This window comes from Eurypyga helias, unplaced genomic scaffold (assembly GCF_000690775.1).
Source record: "Eurypyga helias isolate BGI_N326 unplaced genomic scaffold, ASM69077v1 scaffold7125, whole genome shotgun sequence".
Classification (NCBI taxonomy): Eukaryota; Metazoa; Chordata; class Aves; order Eurypygiformes; family Eurypygidae; genus Eurypyga; species Eurypyga helias.
The window spans coordinates 54,108-76,203 of record NW_010252102.1 but is presented as its reverse complement, the minus strand read 5'-3'; the positions used below and the strand labels follow the sequence as shown (position 1 = coordinate 76,203).

The 22,096-nt window shown below is 37.8% G+C and overlaps 1 protein-coding gene across 1 annotated transcript in view; it reads left to right on the top strand.

Moving 5' to 3' along the window:
- Positions 1-22,096, top strand: part of INPP4B (inositol polyphosphate-4-phosphatase, type II, 105kDa) — a gene marked incomplete at its 5' end in the record, with an annotated part of 108,844 nt that overhangs the window by 64,807 nt on the left and 21,941 nt on the right. Inside the window, 4 exons of the mRNA XM_010152234.1 lie at positions 4,264-4,404; positions 7,375-7,472; positions 11,315-11,427; positions 15,782-15,936. Coding sequence (XP_010150536.1) covers positions 4,264-4,404; positions 7,375-7,472; positions 11,315-11,427; positions 15,782-15,936 — 507 coding nt within the window. The remainder of the gene's footprint in view (positions 1-4,263; positions 4,405-7,374; positions 7,473-11,314; positions 11,428-15,781; positions 15,937-22,096) is intronic.

Below are 22,096 nucleotides of genomic sequence, written 5' to 3'. Positions count from 1 at the left end.
TGCAGAGTTTCTGCTGTATTTTCCAGATATATACACAGAGAATAAAAGAGAAGTGACAAGGTCAGTATTTGAAAAAAAGTGGCCTCTAACTGAAGAAACCTTGGTTTTGAGTTATCCAGAACTTGTGTTTCAGTGTGACAAATGAAACTCCATTTCTAAGAGTTAGGCCTTGATTGTCTTAAGATGGAAACTGAGGAACTCGGATGCCCCAACTTAGTGGTCACTGTTGAAAAATTAAGCCTATCTTAGTTGGTGATGATCATATAGGACATACGCAACCTCAGAAATCCTTGCATAAAGCCACTAGTTCTTTATGCATCTCACATAAGCACTGCTGAATATCAGGACGTAGACTGAAATACTTCATTGAATGTGGCTATAAAAGGGTTAACAAGATTGTTACACATGAGGAATGGGGTTTTTCACCTTCATTATTATTCTAGTCTGAAGCTCCAAATGTTTTTACTTTTGCAGAAATCACTTCCTTAATAGTATCATTATTTTTAAGATGACTGTAAATTAAATTCAGCTGAAAGCAGCAGCTTTGAGAAAAAATGTTTCCTCTGAAGGGGGCTTTCACCACTGATTTACTTAATTATTCTGGATGATTCACTCTCATCCTATGGGCCTTCCGAGAAAGGGTTGAAATAAATAGCAGGAAGGCCAGAGTATGATAGGCAACACATCGGGAATAATTAAGAATAATTATGGTATGTAGATAAAACAGAAGAAACACATCCTTTGTAAATCACAGCAGTCAAAAATCTTGAAAAATCCAGCAGCTACGTTTACTGGCTTGCTGCCATTACTGCAGTACACTGAACTGTCACACTAGGAGTTCCTGGGTTTGAAAGAGACTTGAGCTTTAAGCTGCCTCAGGCATTCTGGATTGATGGAGTAGTCAGTCTTTAGGAAGAAGAGTTACTGCCTGTGATTGCTGTACTGTACTTACTGGCAGGTATTCCCTGGATGAAATCAGTATCACACACAAAAAATATAAAGTCTTTAAGGCTTATGTGGAAGAGCCTTAGAGCTTCCTCTCAGAGCTGTGATGAGAGAGCTCCTATCAGACAGCATCGAAAGTCAACCATAGAGAGAGAAGACAGTGGAAAAACTCCCTTATTTCTAATTAATGTTAAAAATCCAATAATTTTGAGTTTGGTTGTTACATGGTGTGGCTTGAGAAAATGAGACTAAATGACCGTAGAAAGGCAAGACAGAAAATTAAGCTACAAATTCTTATCTTGCAGAGTTATTCACTTGTAGTCATTTTCCTAGGGAAGTGCTTAAGACTGAGGTTCTGTGTACACAAACAAATCAATCCAAGGAGTGTGGCATTGACTACCAGCGTGCTACCCTCCTGATGTAGGTGGCTGACCTCAACCACCCAGGTGCAGAGAAGTTCTGTTCAGACACTCAGTGACTTTTATTAGAGGCAAAAGTAGTTAACACTTACTTTTAAAATGTTCTTTGATAGAAGGTATTTGGTTGTACACACGAACTTTGGGGCATCACAGGGTTTGATACCATGTTTTCAACGAAGCCCAGGACCAGACTAGGACAAGGCAAAGGTGCATGCAAATGACTTGTTTTGTGTTTATTGCAATGAACTGATTGTGCAATTCCAGCCAACTGCATGTAGCTGTAGGGTCTGTGGCCTGCAGTTGTGTGGGGTAGTTCTTAGAAGCCTTCTAACAGGGCTGCAAGTGTTTCTCTGTTTTATATGTGATGATAACAAATATTAGAGACTAAGCCAAATAAAGTCAAAGAAGGGGATATTCTTAAGCAGTCCTGTTTCAGTGAGATCATATCCATTTAAATATTTAATACCTAAATCTATACAGTTGGTTTTGAAAGACACAACTATTTACTATTTGCTCTTGTAAACATGCTGGATTTCTCCACCCTGTTTTCCTTAGAGATCATTAAATGTTAAAAATTATGTACTGATTGTTCTTTCTCATTGGAAAATGTAGCAGCCATCATATCCATCTCATGCCAAAATCAGCTGGTATCTTTGCAATGAGTCTTACCATAGAAGAGGCAAACTACACGCTCATAAAATTTACTGCTGTATTACTGTTTCGTGTTTAAGTAGAAGCATAGAATCTGTAGGCTTTTGGTGAATCATGTCCTCTAGATTTCAGTACTTTGAATTTTTTTTTCTTTTCCCACTACCTGACTTTAGTACCATTCCTGGACTTCCTAGACAGCTCTCTGTCACAGCTTTTCCTTACAGGATGAGAAGTGGGCTGTTTTCATTGTGCAACTGGGTACAGATTTTTAAAAGTTACTAAGAACTATCTCTGAGACTTCAAAAAATTGTTTTCAAAAAGAAAAAAATGGACAAGGGGAAGTGAATGCGCTCAAATGGTACTGATAGTAATTTATCATGCCTAAAGGTCAGCATTTCTCAATGTTCTTTCCCACACTTAAAGATTTCTAGTGATTTTGGGGGTGTGAAATACAGCAATGCAGTGATTTAGTGGCATTTTGGTTCAGTAGCGTATGCTGTTTAAATTAGACTAAACCAACATTTCTTCTCCCTCTCACGAAAGTACTCCATCACAGAAACCTGTTCGGGTAGCACTTGGCAGCAGGTAGGAGTGCTCATGTGCAGGCTGAGGATGAACATTTGTAGGGAGTTCTTGACTGTCATCCTTGCTAACTCTCTATTTCCTTCACATGAGTGAATTAAATAAAACACAAACCAAATAGACTTATCTGAGGCGTAGAGCTATTTCTTTCTTTTCATTCCCTCCCTCTGAGATGTGTATCCTCCATTCAAAACTGATAACACCCCTCGGCAGGGAGGGAGACATCTCAGTAGAGAAATCACAGCATTTGCTCAAGGAGTACACACTAGTTCTAGCCCCCACCAAAGCATATGCTGTTGCTCTAGCTGAATGGAATTACTTTTCAGTCACAAGTCTGTACTGGATTCATTTTATTGTGTTCTCAGGTATATGGGCAGGATAGAGATTCAAACGTGACCACTAGCTCTTCTAAGCTGAAGCTGTTTATCCAAACCCCTGCACGGAAGTAGGGACACTCATCCCTCCAGCTTGCCAAAGGTGTCAGAGCTACTGCAGAACCTGAAGACATTTTTCTTCCAGATTTTCTACCTTTTCTCCCCAAAATTCGATATGTGGGTAATCTGGATTGTATTTTAACTCTTTAGCAAGCACATGATTGATTAAAATAAGGGTTGGAGGGACTTCATGGTAAATTATGTGGATAGGTGCACACAGTTTTCCATCTTAAGTTTACACGCTAGAGTTGTGTGACTTCCTAGGCATGGTTTCTGTAGATAAGCTATAGATCTGCCTTCATTCCTTTGCTCCTCTTCCTTCTTAGTGGTATACCAGATCTGCTCTGCGAGAGAGAAAATTTCAGCCTCCTTTGTCAGTTGGCTCTCTTCGAATCATACAGTGCCAAATCCAGGAGACAAATAGATTTGCTTCTAGTCTGTTCTTTTTTTTATTAGACTGATTGCTCTAATAATGGAAAGCAAGCTAATAAAAAAATAAATTACAGCATGCCATTGTTTCTGTTGTGGGATCGGGTACCAATCCTCAAAGACAGGTGGAATCAGCTTAAGGGTTCCACATGATCAAAATTTGGAGTGGCAGCCAAAGTAACATAGTTTTCATCAAGTCAGACCAAACACAAACATAAAACCACAACTGCGATATATCGTATCTCTTCTCCTAAAATAGTATTCGTGTTTGTGTAATGAGCCTTCAGTTGTTATCTTCACTGAGTCAGTACTGTTATTGGTGATGCTTTCTATCCCCAGGGAGAAAATCCAACCACTGAAGAAAATGGAAATTTTGTTTTAGGTTTTTCTGAAAGGTTTTTGTTCATATGCTGTTTAGACTGGGTACAGGATCGAGTTGTGACTTCTGAAAGGAAGTTGGTTTTGTAACTCAGCAAGATGCATTTTAAGAGTTGAAGTGTTCTCATTGATATTTTGGTAGCAGAGGACGTTTTTACTGCTTTCATCTTTAGTCCTATTTTCACTTCAGTAAAGAAGTCCATATCAAGAGTGTATAATATATATATGTGCCTTTTTCAATATAGCTTGGTTATGCTCTTAAAACAAGTAAGGTGCATCGTCATATTTTATGGTTCGATACAATTAAGGGGAAAAGGGGGGAACTGATTTATAAGTCTGCATGTTCTCTACAACCTTGGAAAGGTTATAATTTCAAGCAAACCAATCAATATTCCCATCCTTATTCTTCTTTTTATTTTTCCTAGTGAACATTACATTATAGAGGTCCAGCTTCCAGCAAAGATGTTTGAGTTGCTGCCACAAGAGATTAAAGGAGGAAAGCTACTTCGCATGTATCCAGTACTCTTTAATGTTGGAATCAATGAACAGCAAACACTTGCAGAGAGGTAAGAAAAAAACGTGTTTCGTTTTCTGTCCAACAATGCCATGCTAGTACAGGATATCTCTCAGGATTAAAAATAAATCTTTTTTGATAGTTGCTCTTGGACCACCTCACATTGACTCAGTGTGTATTTTAAAAGGTATTAAAGTAAATAAGCCCAAGCCTGTGAAGCAATGCAAAACCATGAAAAATTCCAAGTGAAAATATGACCATATGAAGGACTTTATTTCACACAGACAACACCACGTTTCCTTTGGATACAGTTATAAAATGGATTGGTATTTCATGGATGTAGAATTTCATTCGTATACAGTACTTTGGTCTTCTCAAATGTGAATTTGAAAATTTGAAGTTCTTATGATCCTAAAGGTGGGGTTGAAGAGGCCAAACAAGTCATAAGCTAGAAAGAAATAATTTTTCTTAGCTTTGTAGGGCTTTTTTTCTGGGTTGAGAGGTAGTAGTTGATAATAGGGAATATGTTAGTAATATGTTTTCAGAAACATGAAGGCTGATGTTAAAGTTCTGATGTGTTAATATTACTCCTCTAAAAAGATACCTGGGAACTAATTAATTAGTACAATAATAGTCAAAGTTTCACCAACCCATTAATTTTTTTCTTCCAAGAGAAGGATATCTGTTGGTCGTGTTTAATTACCAAGTTTGTGCAGTACTAAAACTGCAAGCTGGACATAGGCAGCCACTTTTCTTTTTTAAACTGGTTTTATTAACTAAGCATCCAAGAACCATAAAACATATCCTTAGATTGTATTCACTGGGGAAAGTGAGACGGTGAAAAACCCTGAACCTGGACAGTAGGCAAGAAGTTAAGCACAACAGGAGTTTCACATCCTGGTCTTTGTAGACAGCAGAGTAGAAGGAAGACTTACAAGGAATGCCATCAGGTAGCTTTGTGGATGTTTATGGGAGACAAGTTGTGAGTGGTGACCTGTGAGAAAATTTAGGTAGAGAATTGAAGTGGAAGACATTGACTGAATCAGAAGACAGTAAAAACTGGCATTTTACTGGTGAAAGTGTTGAGTAGTTGCTTAGGGAACTTGAAACATTCCTGAAAACAAAAATAACTTACTCTTGATGCCTTAAAGAAGGGGAAAGTGATGCTATGAGAGGAGTGACATGGCTCAGAGTGTGAACTTACAAAATCAACAAAATCAGTGACAATGACAGTTGTGACCTTTTTCCAAAATCTGAAAAGGAATATGCAGTAACCAAGAAACAAGTTTGTGAGAGCTTATATGGGTGGGATAGGCAGGAAGGACTGTATGTTGCAAGTGTCCTGAAGAAATATTTGACAAGATTTAGAAACAGCCTGGTTATCATGGACTTGTAGAGGAGTTGGTGTGAAAAGACGTGTGGCTTAGAGGTGGAGTGACGGGAAGAATGGTAGCATTTTCCACAGTGGTGCTTTTACATTGTGCACAAAGAAAGCCATGAATGAAAAATTAGTATCTGTATACCTACAAATATAGATATATATTAACAGCTATATCAAGCAAATCAAATTGGATTATTCCTTACAGAAACAGCTTTTCTGCATGCACTTCCAGGTGTAAATATTGGACTTGATTCAAAATATTGCTTAACTCCTAAATCTGCATGTTTGTCTTTGAGGTTGGAAACACTATGTGCTTTTTGGTAAAAAATACTTTCTCTGGGAGAAAATGAGCATAAGAAGATGAGAATAAAAATAAAGTTTTATGATAAATTTCTAGAAAATGTTACTTTATTAGATGCAAACATCTTTTTCAGTGAAGCACCGTTGAGAATATATCTGATTTAAAACAAATATTCTCCTGTGACAGTGCAGCAGTGGCTACTGAGGATGTAGCTGAGTCTTTTCTCTCTTTGGCCCATTTAAATATTTTATTCCTTTCTGCAGATGTAGCAGTACATTTGGTGTGGTGTCCCCTTTTCTCCACCTGAATTTCTCACCTGTGCAATCCTTTCTTTCTGTACTCCTCCATTTCCCTTTTTGTCTTCCTTTTCTTCATTTCAAGACTATTCTAATGAGTCTTGATTCTGATGAGTCAGAAGAACTTGGCCCTAGGTGCCTAAGGAACATGCCTGTCTTTCCATTCATATCTCTCACAGCAGACGTACCAGTTTGTGGATTAGCACAAAGGCATCCTGATGTTGTCAGGGTTTTCTGTTAGGTGCAGGATAATGAGGATTTGGGTGATATGTTCCCAACAGACTTGATAGCTGCAAGAAACCCCAGAATATGCTCCTGAGCCAGCTGCAGCACGGTGGAGCGACTGCTGAGGTCTCTGTGCTGCAGCAAGCTTAAATGCAGGTGACTCAAGTCAGCTAGCCTGCGGGTCATAACTCTGTGAAGCTCAGTGGTTAAATCACTGCTCAGCAGCAGAGAAATGGCTGTTTCATTAGTTTCAGATGCAAGAAACCAAGGTAACTATCAGCTCAGGAGCTGTGTAGGGCAGAAAGGGCCCAGGGAAGTAATCAGTTTGACTATTTATAGCAAATACCCTCAGACCACAGCAGAAATTAGTTCTTCAGAAGGTTTTCCACCTGATACTCGCATCTATTCTGTCTTGTGTGGCTTCGATATTGCCCAGCCGGGGTAGAAATTAATATACCTAAGCAACAGCAGCAGTGGGAGGTGCAGTACTTACGCGCCACAGTTCTCTGCCTGTGGTGCCACTGGAAATTCCCACAAAAATCCCTCGCATTTATTCAGGAATTATGAAGGGAATAAGAATATGTGCTTTATTGAATGTTTCTCTGGAATTGGATTACTTTGTTTATAGTTTTTTTGAATTATCCATGAGTGATGACCCAAACATTAGTTCCAAAGCACATGAGAGATTAGCAACTGTACGTTTGACAAAATCTAGTACATTCTCTACTAGAAAAAAACCAAAGTTCTTTCTTTATTCAAAGAAATAATTCTAAATTCAGCTTTTTTTTTCTTTAATCATTATATTTTGCTTTTTTATAGGTTTGGAGATACCACTTTGCAGGAAAATATTAACCAAGAAAACTTAGAACTTCTAAAAGAATATTACAAGCTGTTTACAGAAAAAATGCCTCCTGATTGTGAGTACAAAATAATGCAATATTGAAATGGCTTTGAAAAGGTTGGATAAGTGAAAGATTAAAAGAAACTAATATTATCATAGAATCACAGAATGGTTTGGGTTGGAAGGGACCTTAAAGACCATCTAGTTCCAACCCCCCTGCCATGGGCAGGGACACCTTCCACTAGACCAGGTTGCTCAAAGCCTCATCCAGCCTGGCCTTGAACACTTCCAGGGATGGAGCATCCACAGCTTCTCTGGGCAACCTGTTCCAGTGCCTCACCACCCTCTCCGTGAAGAACTTCTTCCTGATATCTAATCTACATCTCCCTGCTTTCAGTTTAAACCCATTACCCCTTGTCCTGTCACTGTTAGCATCATAGTAGTGTGCAGCTTTTAGACTTAGGCCTTGATCCCATAACTTGTTCTGTGAAGTTAAACACTTTGTGCCTGTACACAGCCCTGCTGAAGTCAGTAGTGATTGCAGCCCCAGTGCCACAGCAGAAAACTACAGGGAGAGTTTGCAGCCCCAGTGCCACAGCAGAAACTACAGGGAAACAGAGTAACGATGAGCTAAGCAGCTGTTTTACATTATTAATACAATATGCTTTTAAATATTTTGGGTAAAGGACAGTCTGTACCTTCTATTTTTGTACAGAAATACTCAGTGGGACATGTTATTAATTTCAGTCTTTCCCTCCATTCTTATTTTCAAAATGTATTAACGTATGGCAAAGCACTGAGAAATATGCAGATGCAAATATAAACAATGAGCCATGTCATAATTTCACTGATATGAATAATGTGGTTCCATTAGAATAGGCTCTATATTGCAATTTTATAGAAATTTGGTATTATAAACATGAGTATTCTGTTACTCTGTTGAAAGAAAACACTGAAAAGACCATTTGTATCAATCTAACATTGTTAAAATAGTCTTAATGCCTAAACTATATTCCCAAATGTTGCAGATTTTACAGTCTGATTCTTAAATAGCTTGGATCTAGGTCTCTGCCCTTTGCCCTGGGATAAGGGGGTGACAAATCTTTTGAATCTAAAGATTTATCATCCTACAGAACGTGTGTGTACCTCCTTGTGGTGAATACTGCTGGTTAAAATCTTATGCAAAGCTTCTCTTCTCTTACAGGACATCTTGTGTCCATTACTTTTGCAAATTATCCAATACATGGCTGTACTTTAGTTATATCTAATGTGTCACTGTGTACACATACTTGTTTATCTTTTATATTAGGATGATTTTCATCTGTTAATTTTTACATAAGGGAAATCTCTGCAGAAATCCATTTAGGAATAGAGAAACTCATACAAGAAGTTAAGAATTAATTTAGGGGAATCCTACTAAGAAAGCATCCTGAAAAACTAATCTCATCTGGGGTTAGGTCTAAAGTAGATCCACTACCTCATAAATTAATCTGATTGTATAAAAGCAAAAATTTGCATGGAGATGGTATTGGCTGCTTTTCATTAACAGAATCTAACCTTGTACTGTCTTCCTGCAGAAGGATTGTTAGTGAGCCACACAGTCTTCCTGGACTACTTCCAGACTGTGCAGGCTTTTGAGAACCACACTGGTCTAATTCATCATGTCCGTTCTGGTTATTATTACCTTCTTGCTTTTTCTCTACCTCTAAAATCTGAGTCTGTCCTTTATCCAAATTTTTACAGAACACAAAGCACCTTCTGGTTCCATTGCCCCTCCCAGTAGCTCCCTGCCACTATACCAAATCATTCTTTTGGCTTGGAGGAATGTGCCTTTTAAACCAGCTCTCTGGAAAAAAAGTCAATCTATCCAGGTTGTTCAGCCAGGGGAGGACTTCAATTCCTCTCTGGTTCCCCCCAACTCTGTGTCCAAGTTCTTAGGAAGATAAACCTGCATCCTAGCTGGCAGCTGCTCTGCTGTTGTAGGCAGGTGAAAGCCGTTCAGTATTGATGGCTCCTGGATGGTTTTGTTACACCCTTCCAGATAGTTTCCTGTACTGCCAAATCTGTGCTACAAAATAAATGCAGGACCCAGTTCACAAAGCTGTGAGTTACAAATAGTGCCCATAAAGCCAGACAGAAGCTGAGGGCTCTCAGCCCTGTTGGCCAGGCTCTTGCTTCCCCTGTCCTTAGGGGGAAGGACTGCTGCTTCATTTGTATACTCCATTTCAAAGAATTCCATTTTCCACTCCCATAAAGGTATTGCCACCTTTGCTATTGCCACCTTTGCAACATCAGTCTTGCAAAGTTTTGTCCCACGTGAGAACAGAGATGCACGTGAGGTTTAGGAATCCTGCAAGCAAATAAAGATTTTCTTGTATAGCATCATAATGCATGTAGCAGTACGTGCATTTTCAGCGTAGAGTCTATGAGTCTGTCTGGTACTTCCAGGCTTCTTCCCCTAATAATTTATGAGAATGATTTGATGGTTTAATACTGCTTTGTGACAAAAGGAATTTAAGCAATCAATCACATCCAGTCAGGATGGAGCTCATTTGGCAGTATCATAAATTAGGAGAAACTTGCTTTACCTGTGGTGAAGTCATCCCTCTGAGATGATGCATTTTCTGCTGTGAACCAAAGGAAAGCTGTTCTGAAGCAGTAAAATGCGTACCTCGTGATACATTCTCATCATCTGGAAGCATCTTTCAAGTGTGCTTATTGTATGTTATGTGTTTTAAAGAAGGAGGATAAGTGTAGTAGTCTAGCAGGTCATGATGTATTTTTATGTGCTCTGCATTATGTAATTATTTGATGAGGGATTGTAATACACAGATAAAACCATCCTCATTAAGATTATTACAAACCTAGTTTGAATGTACTTTTTCTGCCTCTTTAACTTTTTCGGCAGCACAGCAAGGGTAAGGCAACTTAAGATGTTTTTAGAATAGTTATTTTTGAGTATATTTAAATTACTTCTTAGTATGAATCATGGATAACGGAAACTATGGAATTCATTAGAGATAAAAGGTAAAAGCCTGTTGATAAGAGGGATCATTCCAACTGTGATCAGGTTAGGAGAATGGACTTTGACTGCATTAGTAGTTGCCTCATTTTTACTCTTTGAATTGAATATAAATCTTAGGGTTTGGGTTTGGGGCTTGGTTTGATTTTTTTGTCTGTTTGATTTTTGTTTCTTTGGGCTTGTTTGGTTTTTGTGGTGGTTTTTTTGGTGGTGATGTTTTGGTGTTGGGATTTTTTCTCACTGGATGGAACAGCCTAGTTTTTCTTGTTAAAAAGGATGTGTCATTTATCAATTTGGTTTAATTTTCTTCCAACTGGTCCTGAGCCTTTCTTTGGTCATAACTATTACTAAATTCCTTTTTACTTCACTACCATAAGAAGAAATAATTTTAAAAAACAGATTTCGGTTGTTTCTGCTTATTTTCAAAACTGATGAAGATAAAGGTAATGTTAAAATAAAACCCTCCTATATACACACACAAAGCAGAAGAGCCTACCACTGAGTTCCCTTTAGACAACTATGGTTAATAAAACTTAGAGTATTTCTCAGTCTGAAATTTTTGTTAGGGTTTTTGGTTTCGTTTGGTTTTTGGTTTGTTGGTTTTTTGGGGGAAGGGGGAGAGGGGCGGGGGCTGTATTTAATGCTGTTTAACTTTACTGTTATGTTATGTTAGGATCTAAAGCATTATTTTAAAACAAAAATGAGATACTGCATTTTGAAAACAAAGGCAAAATACTTCCTAAGCTTATTCCCTAAATATTTATCTGGTGCTTTCCATCCCATCTTCTGAAATAAGGCTGTAAATAATAGACCATTTTTTTTTAATATGGGCATTCTTCAGTCAGTACAACCCTGTCATAAACTTTATCATAATGAACAACTTATCATCCTTCCAGGTCTACCACATTTTCAAGAACAAAATGATTTAAAGGGATTGCTAGAAACTCTCCATCAAAATATCCAGGCCAAAAAGAGAAAGAATGTAGAAATCATGTGGCTGGCTGCGACGGTAAGCTCTCTTGTTTCAAATACATTCACATGATGAACTAATTTTCACATGCCTGCTGATACTGTAAGTGAAATGGATTTTAAGCATAAGATTGGAAAACTCAATTATTAAAAGAGGTAGATAGGCTGAAATGGCTCTCTAATATTTCCATTCCAATGGTCTCTCATCCTCTCTCATGAGTATCTCTCTTCTTCCTATGGTTAAATGACAGATATTTTCTTTCTCTCATTTTTTTTAACTGTTAGAACTGTCTAGAACTCAAAGCAAAAAATGGTCTTGGTCACTCTGTTGTCCCCTACATCCTCCAGACGCTTTGGCTGCAGAGCATCTCGTAGCCAGGCAGTCTGTGGCCTGTGCTGCCGCTTGGGGTTGTCTTGTCCCAGATGCAGGAATTTTCATCAATCTCAGTGAGTTGGCTAACAGGATAAAAAGAGGCATGCTTTTTGTTTGGGGCATGGGTTTTTTCTTTATCTGAGCCTAGTTTTAGGCAGAGGTATCCCTTCCTCTCCAGTTTAGGCAGAATCAATTCCGTGGATGATCATGCGTAGCTGTAAACAGATCACCTTATATGACGGACAATACAGTATTCAGCTACAGTATCTAACTTATTTTCTTGTTTAAAATCATATCCATTTTTGATAACATAAGATTTGGTTATTCAAAATATCTTCCTTTTATTGTTTAGTGTCCATAAGTCTTGAGTTACGATGTAGGACATCCTGGCTTTTGTTTAATATTGCTGCGCTCAACTTTTGATTTTCTGTTTTCTATCTTCAACTCTTGGTTTTCTATAATTAAGGTACTGATGCTCTATAAATAAGTGTTCAATTGTATCAGTACGACCTTTAGTCAGTCACATTCAATGTGTGTTGTTTTTTGGGGTTTTGTGTTTTTTTTTTTTTTTTTTTTAGCCGGTGTGACCATGACAGGCATGCCAAAGTCAGTAATACCAACACAAAATAAGCTAGAGATGCAAAGGGCAGACTTTCAGACACAGGGAGAACACGAAGAAAAATGTTGATCAAACAACTTTGCTTTATTCACGTAATTCCTTTTTGTTTCAAAGTTCCATGTTTTTTGGACATACATTGGAACCCTTAGATGTTTATAAAGAGCTCAAGCTTTTCAGGAGTGTGAAACTGAACCAGGTAATTATCTTGGATTTAGAAAAGAGTACCCTTGGTGTCTGCCCAAGCAGAGACTTGAGTCTTTGGTATCTACTGAACTTGAGGCAAGACCTTGTGTTTTGGCGAGCTTTCAAATGCATATAGCTTTCCAGGCAAATAAATATTTGATACAAAATATTAATTACATTTTCCACCACTATAACACCAGGAACAAGACAATATTAACTATGTCTTTGTATTAATAACACTGCTGTAATTTTTTATATTGCTAACATCATTTTGCTTTGTGGTTAATAAATATTATCATATGCTACTGCAGTATGTCTGTTGTGAGTAAAAATATAAGCTTTTCCTGCAGTACTATTTCTGCAATTACTATGAAACATTGCTTTTGAAACAAGTAAAGGATAAATCAATACAGAATAGTATAAAACGAGCTACAAAGAATGTGACAGAATTTACTTAAACGTTGGGTCTAGAAATTGTCTCCTACCTTCTATTGAGGACTCTCTGAAAATAATTTCATGGATAAAAAGCATTCTTTGGACATACAAAGTGCTTCAGATTTTTCCTTCACTGTATTATATTTATCTTTATGTTACCTTACTGTAATCTTCTGAAAGGAGTATTCTGGAGCCGTTGACCTACACACTGTTTTGCTGTGTTACATTTACTTATTGGAAAGGCATGATTCCCTGCTGTAAGGATATCACTTTGTTATTGCAGTGAATGTATGAGACTCTACATGGTTATGCATATATATCTGCACCTGCATATAATAATCTCTGTTTTAATGGGACTGTGAGAATACATTTGCATTTTGCAAGTCAACTTTTGCAAATTGGTATCACAAACGTTTCCTATTCTAAATATAACGGGACTGAGATTTAAATATTATACATTTTTATTTCCTAAGCTGCATCCTTTTTCTTCTGTCTTATATCAGGAGAAATAATCAGAGTATTGATTTATCCTTGTTTTGATCTTAACGGATTTATATGCTTTATCATCCCCTCTTTAAACTTAATCACACTCCTAATCATTTAAATCTGTGTTTGGAAGAGAGAATTTCCAAAGCTCTAATAAATGTTAAGTCTATTTTTCCTCCTCCTATACCTTCAATACAGAAGAAGTGAGCAAAACTGAGGATAAAATTCAGGCTGGACACTAATTGTAAGCTGTATGTTCTGATAGGATAATACTGCCATGTATTTTGTATTGTCTCTTAGGAGATTTCTAGAGTATCAGGTCATTGTGTTCACCCATTTTAATTATTTACTTGGTTTAACTGCTGCTGTTTAGTGAACCGAGTCATTATGAGGATTTGTCTGGGCCAGCCTATCAGGTTATCCTGTGTTTCTCCTTTAATCAGAATCTAAGGATTTTTTAATTTGTTTCTTTAAGTTAACAGATTGCTTTCTATTTAATACACTTAATAATGATTGAGACATTTGTACTGAACTTCAATGCAAAATAAGCTTTTGGCTGTGGCCGCTTGTTTGTTGTGCCTAGAACACTTCTCAGTTCAAAAAATGATGCTCACTAGCCAGCGCTTTATATCTATGCTGCCAGCCCAGATTTGGGATTTAGTCTTCCTTCTCTACATCAGAGGCCATCACTCATCCAGAATAATTACCTGGTTTTTTTTATTAAGACTCATTCACTTTGAATAGTCACAATGACTCATGGACTCCAAAAGAGACTAGTGTAAAATGAATTAATCTCTTCAATTAAGCAGGTAACTTCTTTCAGCCCTTCTTGATATTTCTTTCAAAAAAAACCCCACCTCTTAAAGTGCCATATTTAAATCCCAATGCAACTTTCCGAATCTTTAAATACATCTAAGTTTTAAGATTTTGAATTATTGCAGGGAAGAAACACTCACAGGTTCTCCTTCACTAGCCTGTAATTATTTGGGTTCAAAGTTAGATTCAATCAATTAATTACCTGGATTCAACTTTTGAGATTGCCCTTACCACAATATCATAAAGACCTTAAAGACTGTAAGTATTGTGTGGGCCATTGATTTTAATAGAGTTTCTGAGAATGCAATTAATGGATAAAAAAGTGCTTCTTTGCTGAAGTGAGATTATGAAGGACATGTTCCAGTTTCATCCTGTAAGATCCCAAGTAAACCCTTGACATCCAAGCTGAGAAGATCCTTAGGATGCGGCCTAACTGCTCTAATTTATTGCTTTGCCCTATTCTTACAACTATTTCCTTTTTTAAATCTGCTATAGCTGAGATTGTCCAGGGACAGGAGCAGGCAAACCTGGGCAGAGGATATTACCTGTTATTAGGGCAAAATGCATCAGGGGAAAGGCAGAGCCATACTGGGCACACCAGCTCTCCTTCAAATTTTTCTTTTTCTAGTAAAACGTTGTTCGAACCCAAAGTGTAAACTAATGGGCTGGTACAATGACAAAGTGATTCTTAGTGTGAGCAAATTATCTTTAAAACTATGTCACGGTTCTGTTATCCCTTATAATTTTGTCAAAATGTACAGTAAAAGTAGATACTCCATGGCAGTTATTTGTCTTAAGCTCTGTTTTGAGTCATATGCTGAGCAGTTTACCTGTTGAAAATAATACTGCTTAAATTCAGTACATAGATAGAAGTATCTGTGTCCCTTCTGAGGAGCTAGTCCTCTACGTTCATGAGTCTGAGGTAAAAAAGACTTGTCGAAGTTTGGGGTTTGGGTTTTTTTGGGTTTTTGGGTTTTTTGGTTTTTTTTTCAACATTCATTAGGTGTTAAGACAATTAAGCTTTAATTGAATAGGTTGAGTGCCACAAAGTGAGGAAAAGATGAAGGAACTTTTCCTTTTATAGTCGAGGTTAACACAAATACTTTTTATTTCAAGTCCAAGAAATTGGCTGCAATGGTTTGGTAAGGTGTAGTATGTGCAGACATTCTGGCGACTTGCTTTTTCACAGTATTTTCACCTTTTATGGCACTGTGTCAGGCCAGAATGGGCATAATCCTTAGAATATGAAAATCCCCAGGGCAGCAACAATAGCTGATTTAACTGCAAAGACACACGTCAGCAGCTGTATGATTCAGGTTAGAGCTACTACCTTTTAATAGCTATTTTCTTCTTGAGAAATACTGTAGTTCCCTGTATTCGTTGTCTGTGACTGCAAAACTGTGGGCGTTTTGCAGTCTGCCTAGCGTGTAGGGAACACAAGGTGTGAAAAGGGCAATGCTTTGACGTCTGCCTGTGTTCCAGATTTGCCGTAAGCTGAATGGAGTCCGTTTCACCTGTTGCAAAAGTGCCAAAGACCGGACATCCATGTCGGTGACGCTGGAGCAGTGCTCCATCTTGAGGGACGAACATCAGCTTCACAAAGACTTCTTTATTCGGGCTCTGGACTGTATGAGAAGGTATGTGGAGATTTTTGCATGTCCCTTGCATTTTGAGCTAAGCCAGGAACTACGGTACAGAGCAGGCTAAAGCCAGTTGGAAGTGCGCGATAGTCCCCAGCTCTGATTTAGCAGGGAAGTGACCAGCAGCATGCCAGCTGGTACGTCACTTCTGCACACAAGGTCTTTGCAAACTGCGTGTTTTATCAATAAGCAGCAGTTTCTGAGATCAGTTCGTGAAACCTTGTAAGGGTCACTTCACTGATTAGCATTTGACCAAGGGAATTAGCAGTTATTTTAACAATTTCATAGGCTTTCATAAGACTTAAAATTTTAACAACATTCTAGAACCACATTAAAAAATATGTTATTTTCTGGTTTAAAAATATTTTTTAAATGTTTATAGTGTGTATAATGTTTAGATAAATATTGTGACAGCAGAATAAGCATTTGTTACAGTTGACAATTCTTATTAGTTCATGTTATTAAAAATAAAAGAAATAGCTAAGGAGGTTTGGACTGATGGTGGCTGCCACTAATATCTGATAAAATCTTTACTGTGCTTCAAGAAAAAAAAATTAAGAACATTTTATTCTAAATTACAACTGTGCAGAAATTGAGGGTGATGTTAGGAGGAATGTGTGATTAAAAGATGCAAAGATTTCTCACTATTTGAATCTTTGATGAATTAAAAAAAAAATTAAGCAGGCAAGTTGTGATCATAAAATTAGTCTAGATGCTATCTTCTCTAAAGAAACTTTCATCATTGGCTTTACTGAGTACTGAATTTTATTTTCCATAAGAGCTGAAAAAAGTTATCCACAGCATTCAGATAATATATAGTAAAGGTCACTGCAAAACTAATAGAAAATACTCTGCTCAGCCTGCGAAGACGTAATTGCATCATGTCTTGCACTTTGGTGAAACACAAGTTGTTTGTATGTTGGGTTTGCAAAGATCATACTAAGTAATCAATCATATTTAAAGTCTGTAACTGATAATTCTTCACCTTAATATTGAGTATTGTCAGATTAGGTGTTTAATGTCTAGATTAGTAATGTAGTTTCACACTGGTAGGGTCCTTTTGGCTTTCAGCAAAGACATTCTAAAGGAAAAAGGTAATGTTTACGAAGAATAATTGAGCAGAGGACTAAGATGGCTTAGATGTAGAGTTGGTTTGCAAGGTGCTAGTGAAGTGTGATGTATTAAACTGAGGTGTATCATTTTGTACATGTCATTGGCTTCCACAAATCCCTTAGTCTCTGCAGTATTTCAGTGAGTGAATGACTTGTATGCAGTCTTTCATAACCACGTTTCAACATTAATGAAAAAATTCTGAGTTTTCTTTGTTAAATTTCGTTTGTGTTGGCATTTCAAATATGTTTTTTCTTTTATGTCTCCAACAAATAAAAAAGTATGTAAGCTGTAGTAAATTAGGAGATAGCCGCAAAATAATTCTACAAAATCATTATTCTGTTAGAATAGCATTAAGTAGTATATTAGAAAAGTTTCACAGATACAAACCTGATTTAATAAAAAATAAAAGCCCTGATATTTACTCAAACTAACTTATTAGTACAAAAGTGTAGTAGTTTTTTTGTAGATTAAAATGTAAGCAACTTAGAGTGCTTTTAAATCACATTAACTGATCTGAAAGCTAAGAAGATTAACGCATTAGTCACATTGCAGACAACACTAAATTGTAGTCACAAAAGAATGGTGAAAAGCCCAGAAAATCTGGAGAAACTTCAAAAACAAATGAATAGATGGGTATATGAGCTTGAAGCACCATCACAAAAATGTTAGCTCTGTGTTCTTGCTGTAGATTTAAACAGAGAAAAGCTGTATCCTGCTAATATCCTGTAAATAAATTTGAAAAGCTTTGAACTGAAGTGGATGCTATGTTGGATGGAAGGTAATAATTTTGACTTGGGTGGTAGGATTGTCTGGGACATATAGCAAGGGCCTTGCAAGTAGTGGCAGAAGCATACAAAATAACCACCACCATTGGGATAATACGTTAATAGATAGAGTTCTTCCCTATGCTAGTTTCTGTCTGTATAACACTGTTCACGTAATTGAAGGTTTTCTTAAAAAAATGATCAGGTAACTTTTTTTTCTCATGAGCTGGTGAATGAAAGCCCCAAAAAATCCTAATAGAAGAATAAAAATGTGTAATGGGGACATGTAGTCCTGAACTCAGTGGTACACTCATCGAGAGTTGGTCAGACAGGTTTAAGAGCTGTGTTTGGGTGCTCTTTGTGGTGTCTTTGGTGCTACAGACATTCAGCAGGGACTGTTGCTCCCCCCCAGCTGCCCATATGCTGCTGGAGGCGCCTAGGGAGCGGTGCTGGGAGCTGCAGGCTCTTCTCCCTCTCCGCTGCTCACTGGGCGGTGTGGCCAGGACCCTCCAGCTTGGCTCTCCTCTGGTAGGCAGCAAAGGGCAGAAAGGGCAATTGCAGAGAAGGGCAATTTGAGAGAGCGGACTGGGAAGGAGAGAACAGCCAGGCAAAAGAGAAGAGGGAGAAAAGCCATACTTTACACAGGAAGAGATATAATGTCATTTCAACTAAATCTCCTGTATTTTACTTGTGGGAAGCTTGGCAGCTACATTTTTGAGGTTTGTATGAATGAGGTCAACAGACTTGTTTGGTAGTCACTGTGATGCTTGCCCTTTTATCCTTTCTTTTTATTTGATTACTATTGCAGAGTGTTATTTGAAAGATTATGCTGTGCATTTCTAAGCTTCTCATTGACTTGTAGAAGCTTTCAGAATGATTTTCACATCTATTTTGTTTTAAGAGCAGACAGAGAAAAACTGTTTGCCTTTTCATTTTAGCAATTTCCCCTGATGAATCTTCTCTAGATCACTTAGTTAAACTCTGTCAATCAAATCCCTTTATGCTGATTGCCACAAATCACTTTTAAGCCTTTCAAAAGAACAAGTAGACAAGAAAAATTCATTTTTAACATCCAGAATCCTAACAGACTGGATTGACCTTTGAAAGGTTTCCTTCAAGAGTTAACAGTAAGAGATAGAGAGTACTGTGAAACAAAGTGAGCTGTAAAAGTAAATGGCGATTCAAAAGCAGCCTTTATTGGAAATGCCATAATTTTGAGATAGGAAAATTATAAAGGTGCCTGTGTAGCTGTAAAGCTTTTTCTTTTCCTGCCAGTGCTGGCACAGCTCTGCTGGCTGGTAAAAGGGAAGCATGTGCTTATGGGTGGCTTTCTTGCCACCAGACATTTGGAGATGCTGGACTTCTGTGTGCTGCTGCTTTTCAGTTTCTCTGATGTCCCTAAAATTTTCAGCAAACCAGAGGCAGTTTTCAGATGTTTCAGTGTGTTTGCTTCAATGTACATCGCACAACACTGTTTTCAAAAATACTGCCAGTAGCTGTTATTTAATGACTTATTTTGTAAGTGGAATCAGTGCCTTGTAGGGATAAACTATATTGTGTTTATCACTTTAAAAAAAAAAAAACCAACATACCCTGTGCATAAATCCTTCCACTAGTTTTCCCTTTAATGTGGAAAATTAAAAGTGGTGAAACCATAATAGGAATCAAAGCATTATCAGTTACAGTGTCAAAAATGGTTTTGTCTTCTGGATGTAACTCTAGCCATTGCGATGCTGCAATTTATGGAATATCCACTTCACATACACATCAATAATTCTACATATTACAGTTTTCTTGGTATATGTATGTGACTTCTGTTGATCTTAGTGGCATGCATAGTGCAGGATGAGGAAAATCAATACATTATTCCCATTGTTTCAAGTGCTTGCAATTCACATCATATTAACATCCTATCTGTAATGTTGGAGCCGCTTTCAAATCATCACTTTTCGCAATCATCAATATTCTTTTCTTACTTTTCCCTTCAATAATATGTGAATATTTCTTATCATTCAGTGGTAACAATATTCCAAGAGACAGCAGAGAAACAAAACTGATTTACCTGAGTTCATTGCGGTATCTGTCACACAATTCTACCTTTCATCTTTAGAACTGATCAGTGCTTCAAGGAGGTTGGACCCTGGTAGGCAACACACTATGTAGCAGTTCTGTAAAACTCGTTTGATTTGGGTTTTTTCTTTCTTTTTTTCTTTTTTCTTCTTTTCTGAACCTTCTTAATTTTAGTATTTTGGTGATGGGGCTCCTTTTGGAGGCCTTGGGTCATGAGTAACCTTAGAATCTGGGTTTTGAGCAGGTTTCCAGTAAAACCTCAAAAGTAAAAACAAGCGAGTGGCGGTGAAGCCTTCAAGCTTTCCGCCTCATCATCATTCTTATCATACCTGTCAGATATTTCAGACATTGAATACAAAATTTAACTCAATTTGGGATACACTGTTTTCACCTGAAACTGCATTCAATGATATTCAGGTTATTTTAGATAAATTGCCTAATAGAAGTCTGATTGAAGCACAAATAAAACCAATTAATTGTCTGGGCAACAATAAATGGGATTTTGATGGCCCAGTTATGAAGCAAATAGCTCTGTTTTTAAGGAGCTGTTTGAGAGCATCTTTTCTTAAAGATCATCCTAAAGATGTGTGAGTTGAGAAGGAGGTACAGCTGTCATAGGTCAGGGACTTGCAGATGTTCTGGGTAAAAACCATAGGTCCAGGCTCAGATGGACCTTGATGATGGAAGGGTATTTGCCAAACAACACAGTGTTGTGACTGCTACATGGACTAGGAAGCAGGAGCAATGGGACAGGATGAGAGACTTGGATCCACATGCCTATCATCCTCTGCCTTTCTCCCATCTCCCAGCTTTCACCCTGCCCCTGCAAACTTGTGGCAACAGATGCAGTGTGAGGAGTCACACAAAGAGGAAACACGTTCTCCTCTTACTTTTTCTTTTTCCAGCCTATCTGACCTTGTCCATCTTTTTCTCTGAGAGTATTAGCACAGTGTAAACAAAACTTAAAAGGGAGAGCCTGGCTTTCAACATAGATTTGCCTATAATTCCATGGTTCTTCAAAAACTTCACATTTATATTTTGAGGTACAAACTTTAGATGGAAAGATTTACGTTCTGTAATATATTGAAAGAGGCTGAGCATTAAGTAACAGCAAGGTCCAATTTTGGTGCATTGAACCACCTTCAATTTTGTTTTCTAAAACTAAGTTGCTACTTTTTAAAATAGAAACATTGTGCAGAAAAAAAGAAAACAAAATTGAGAGAGATGTTCACAAGCTGTAATAAGTACTAATGCAATTGGCACCTTGCTGGAGTGTTTTAGAATAAAGGTTCATTTCTGAGCATCCTTCTGGAATGAGGAGGAGAATCACAGACAACGATTGCAGGCGAAGTATCAAACGGTAGTTTGAAAAGGCTGTGTTAAATCTAAGCTTTTCTAATATACTCAATTTCACAGAACTTATTTTTGTAGTGTCTTTAAAGCAATTCTCTGTTTTTTAAGACTATAAAAAAAGGAAACCCCAACACACTTTATTTGCACCATATCAGGCTCAGGAAGGTCATCAGTGAGGTTCAGGCTTCTACACGGGCAAATTAAGTGAAATCGGCAGTTGGTTTGTGATACAGTCTCATTGTGTCGGTTTCACTAGGGTCAGACCTTCAAGTCCATGTTTTGCAGGGGAATGTTCCCTAGCTGACTACAGGAGTTTCATTTCTCCCATACCTCTCTTCTCCAACTTCTTCCCAAACACTAGTTTAAGACTTCTTTCTCATCAACACCCCAGCCAGAGCCCTGAGAACTCTCTAATGTGACCTTTCTCTTTTTCATCAGACTATTGCTTGGATATTTCCCTCTGGTTGCTCCTACCTCCCCTGCGATGCGTGTGGCTGCCTTTGTCTTCTCTTCTTCAGGGCTTGGGCACTGGCCTCAGTAACAACAGAGAGCGAGCAGCAGAGACAGGTTCCCCTTGCATTATTGCTTTTGCTTCATATTGCAGCGGTCGTCATCTGCCATGGAGAAGAACAGCAAGGAAAAGTCTTGTCTAACCCCTTGACCTGGCAGACGTTCAGCAGAGAATGAATCCTCAAAGCATGTACCTGCTGAATTTTAACGAGTCTTTGTTAGGAAGAGGTGATACGAGATTCTTGCAGGAGCAGGCTTTTACAATGGTTACATCTCTCATATCTTTATTACCTCGGTGCAGAATATCAAGTCCTGCTCTTCGGCATGGAGGTACTAGTAATCATCTT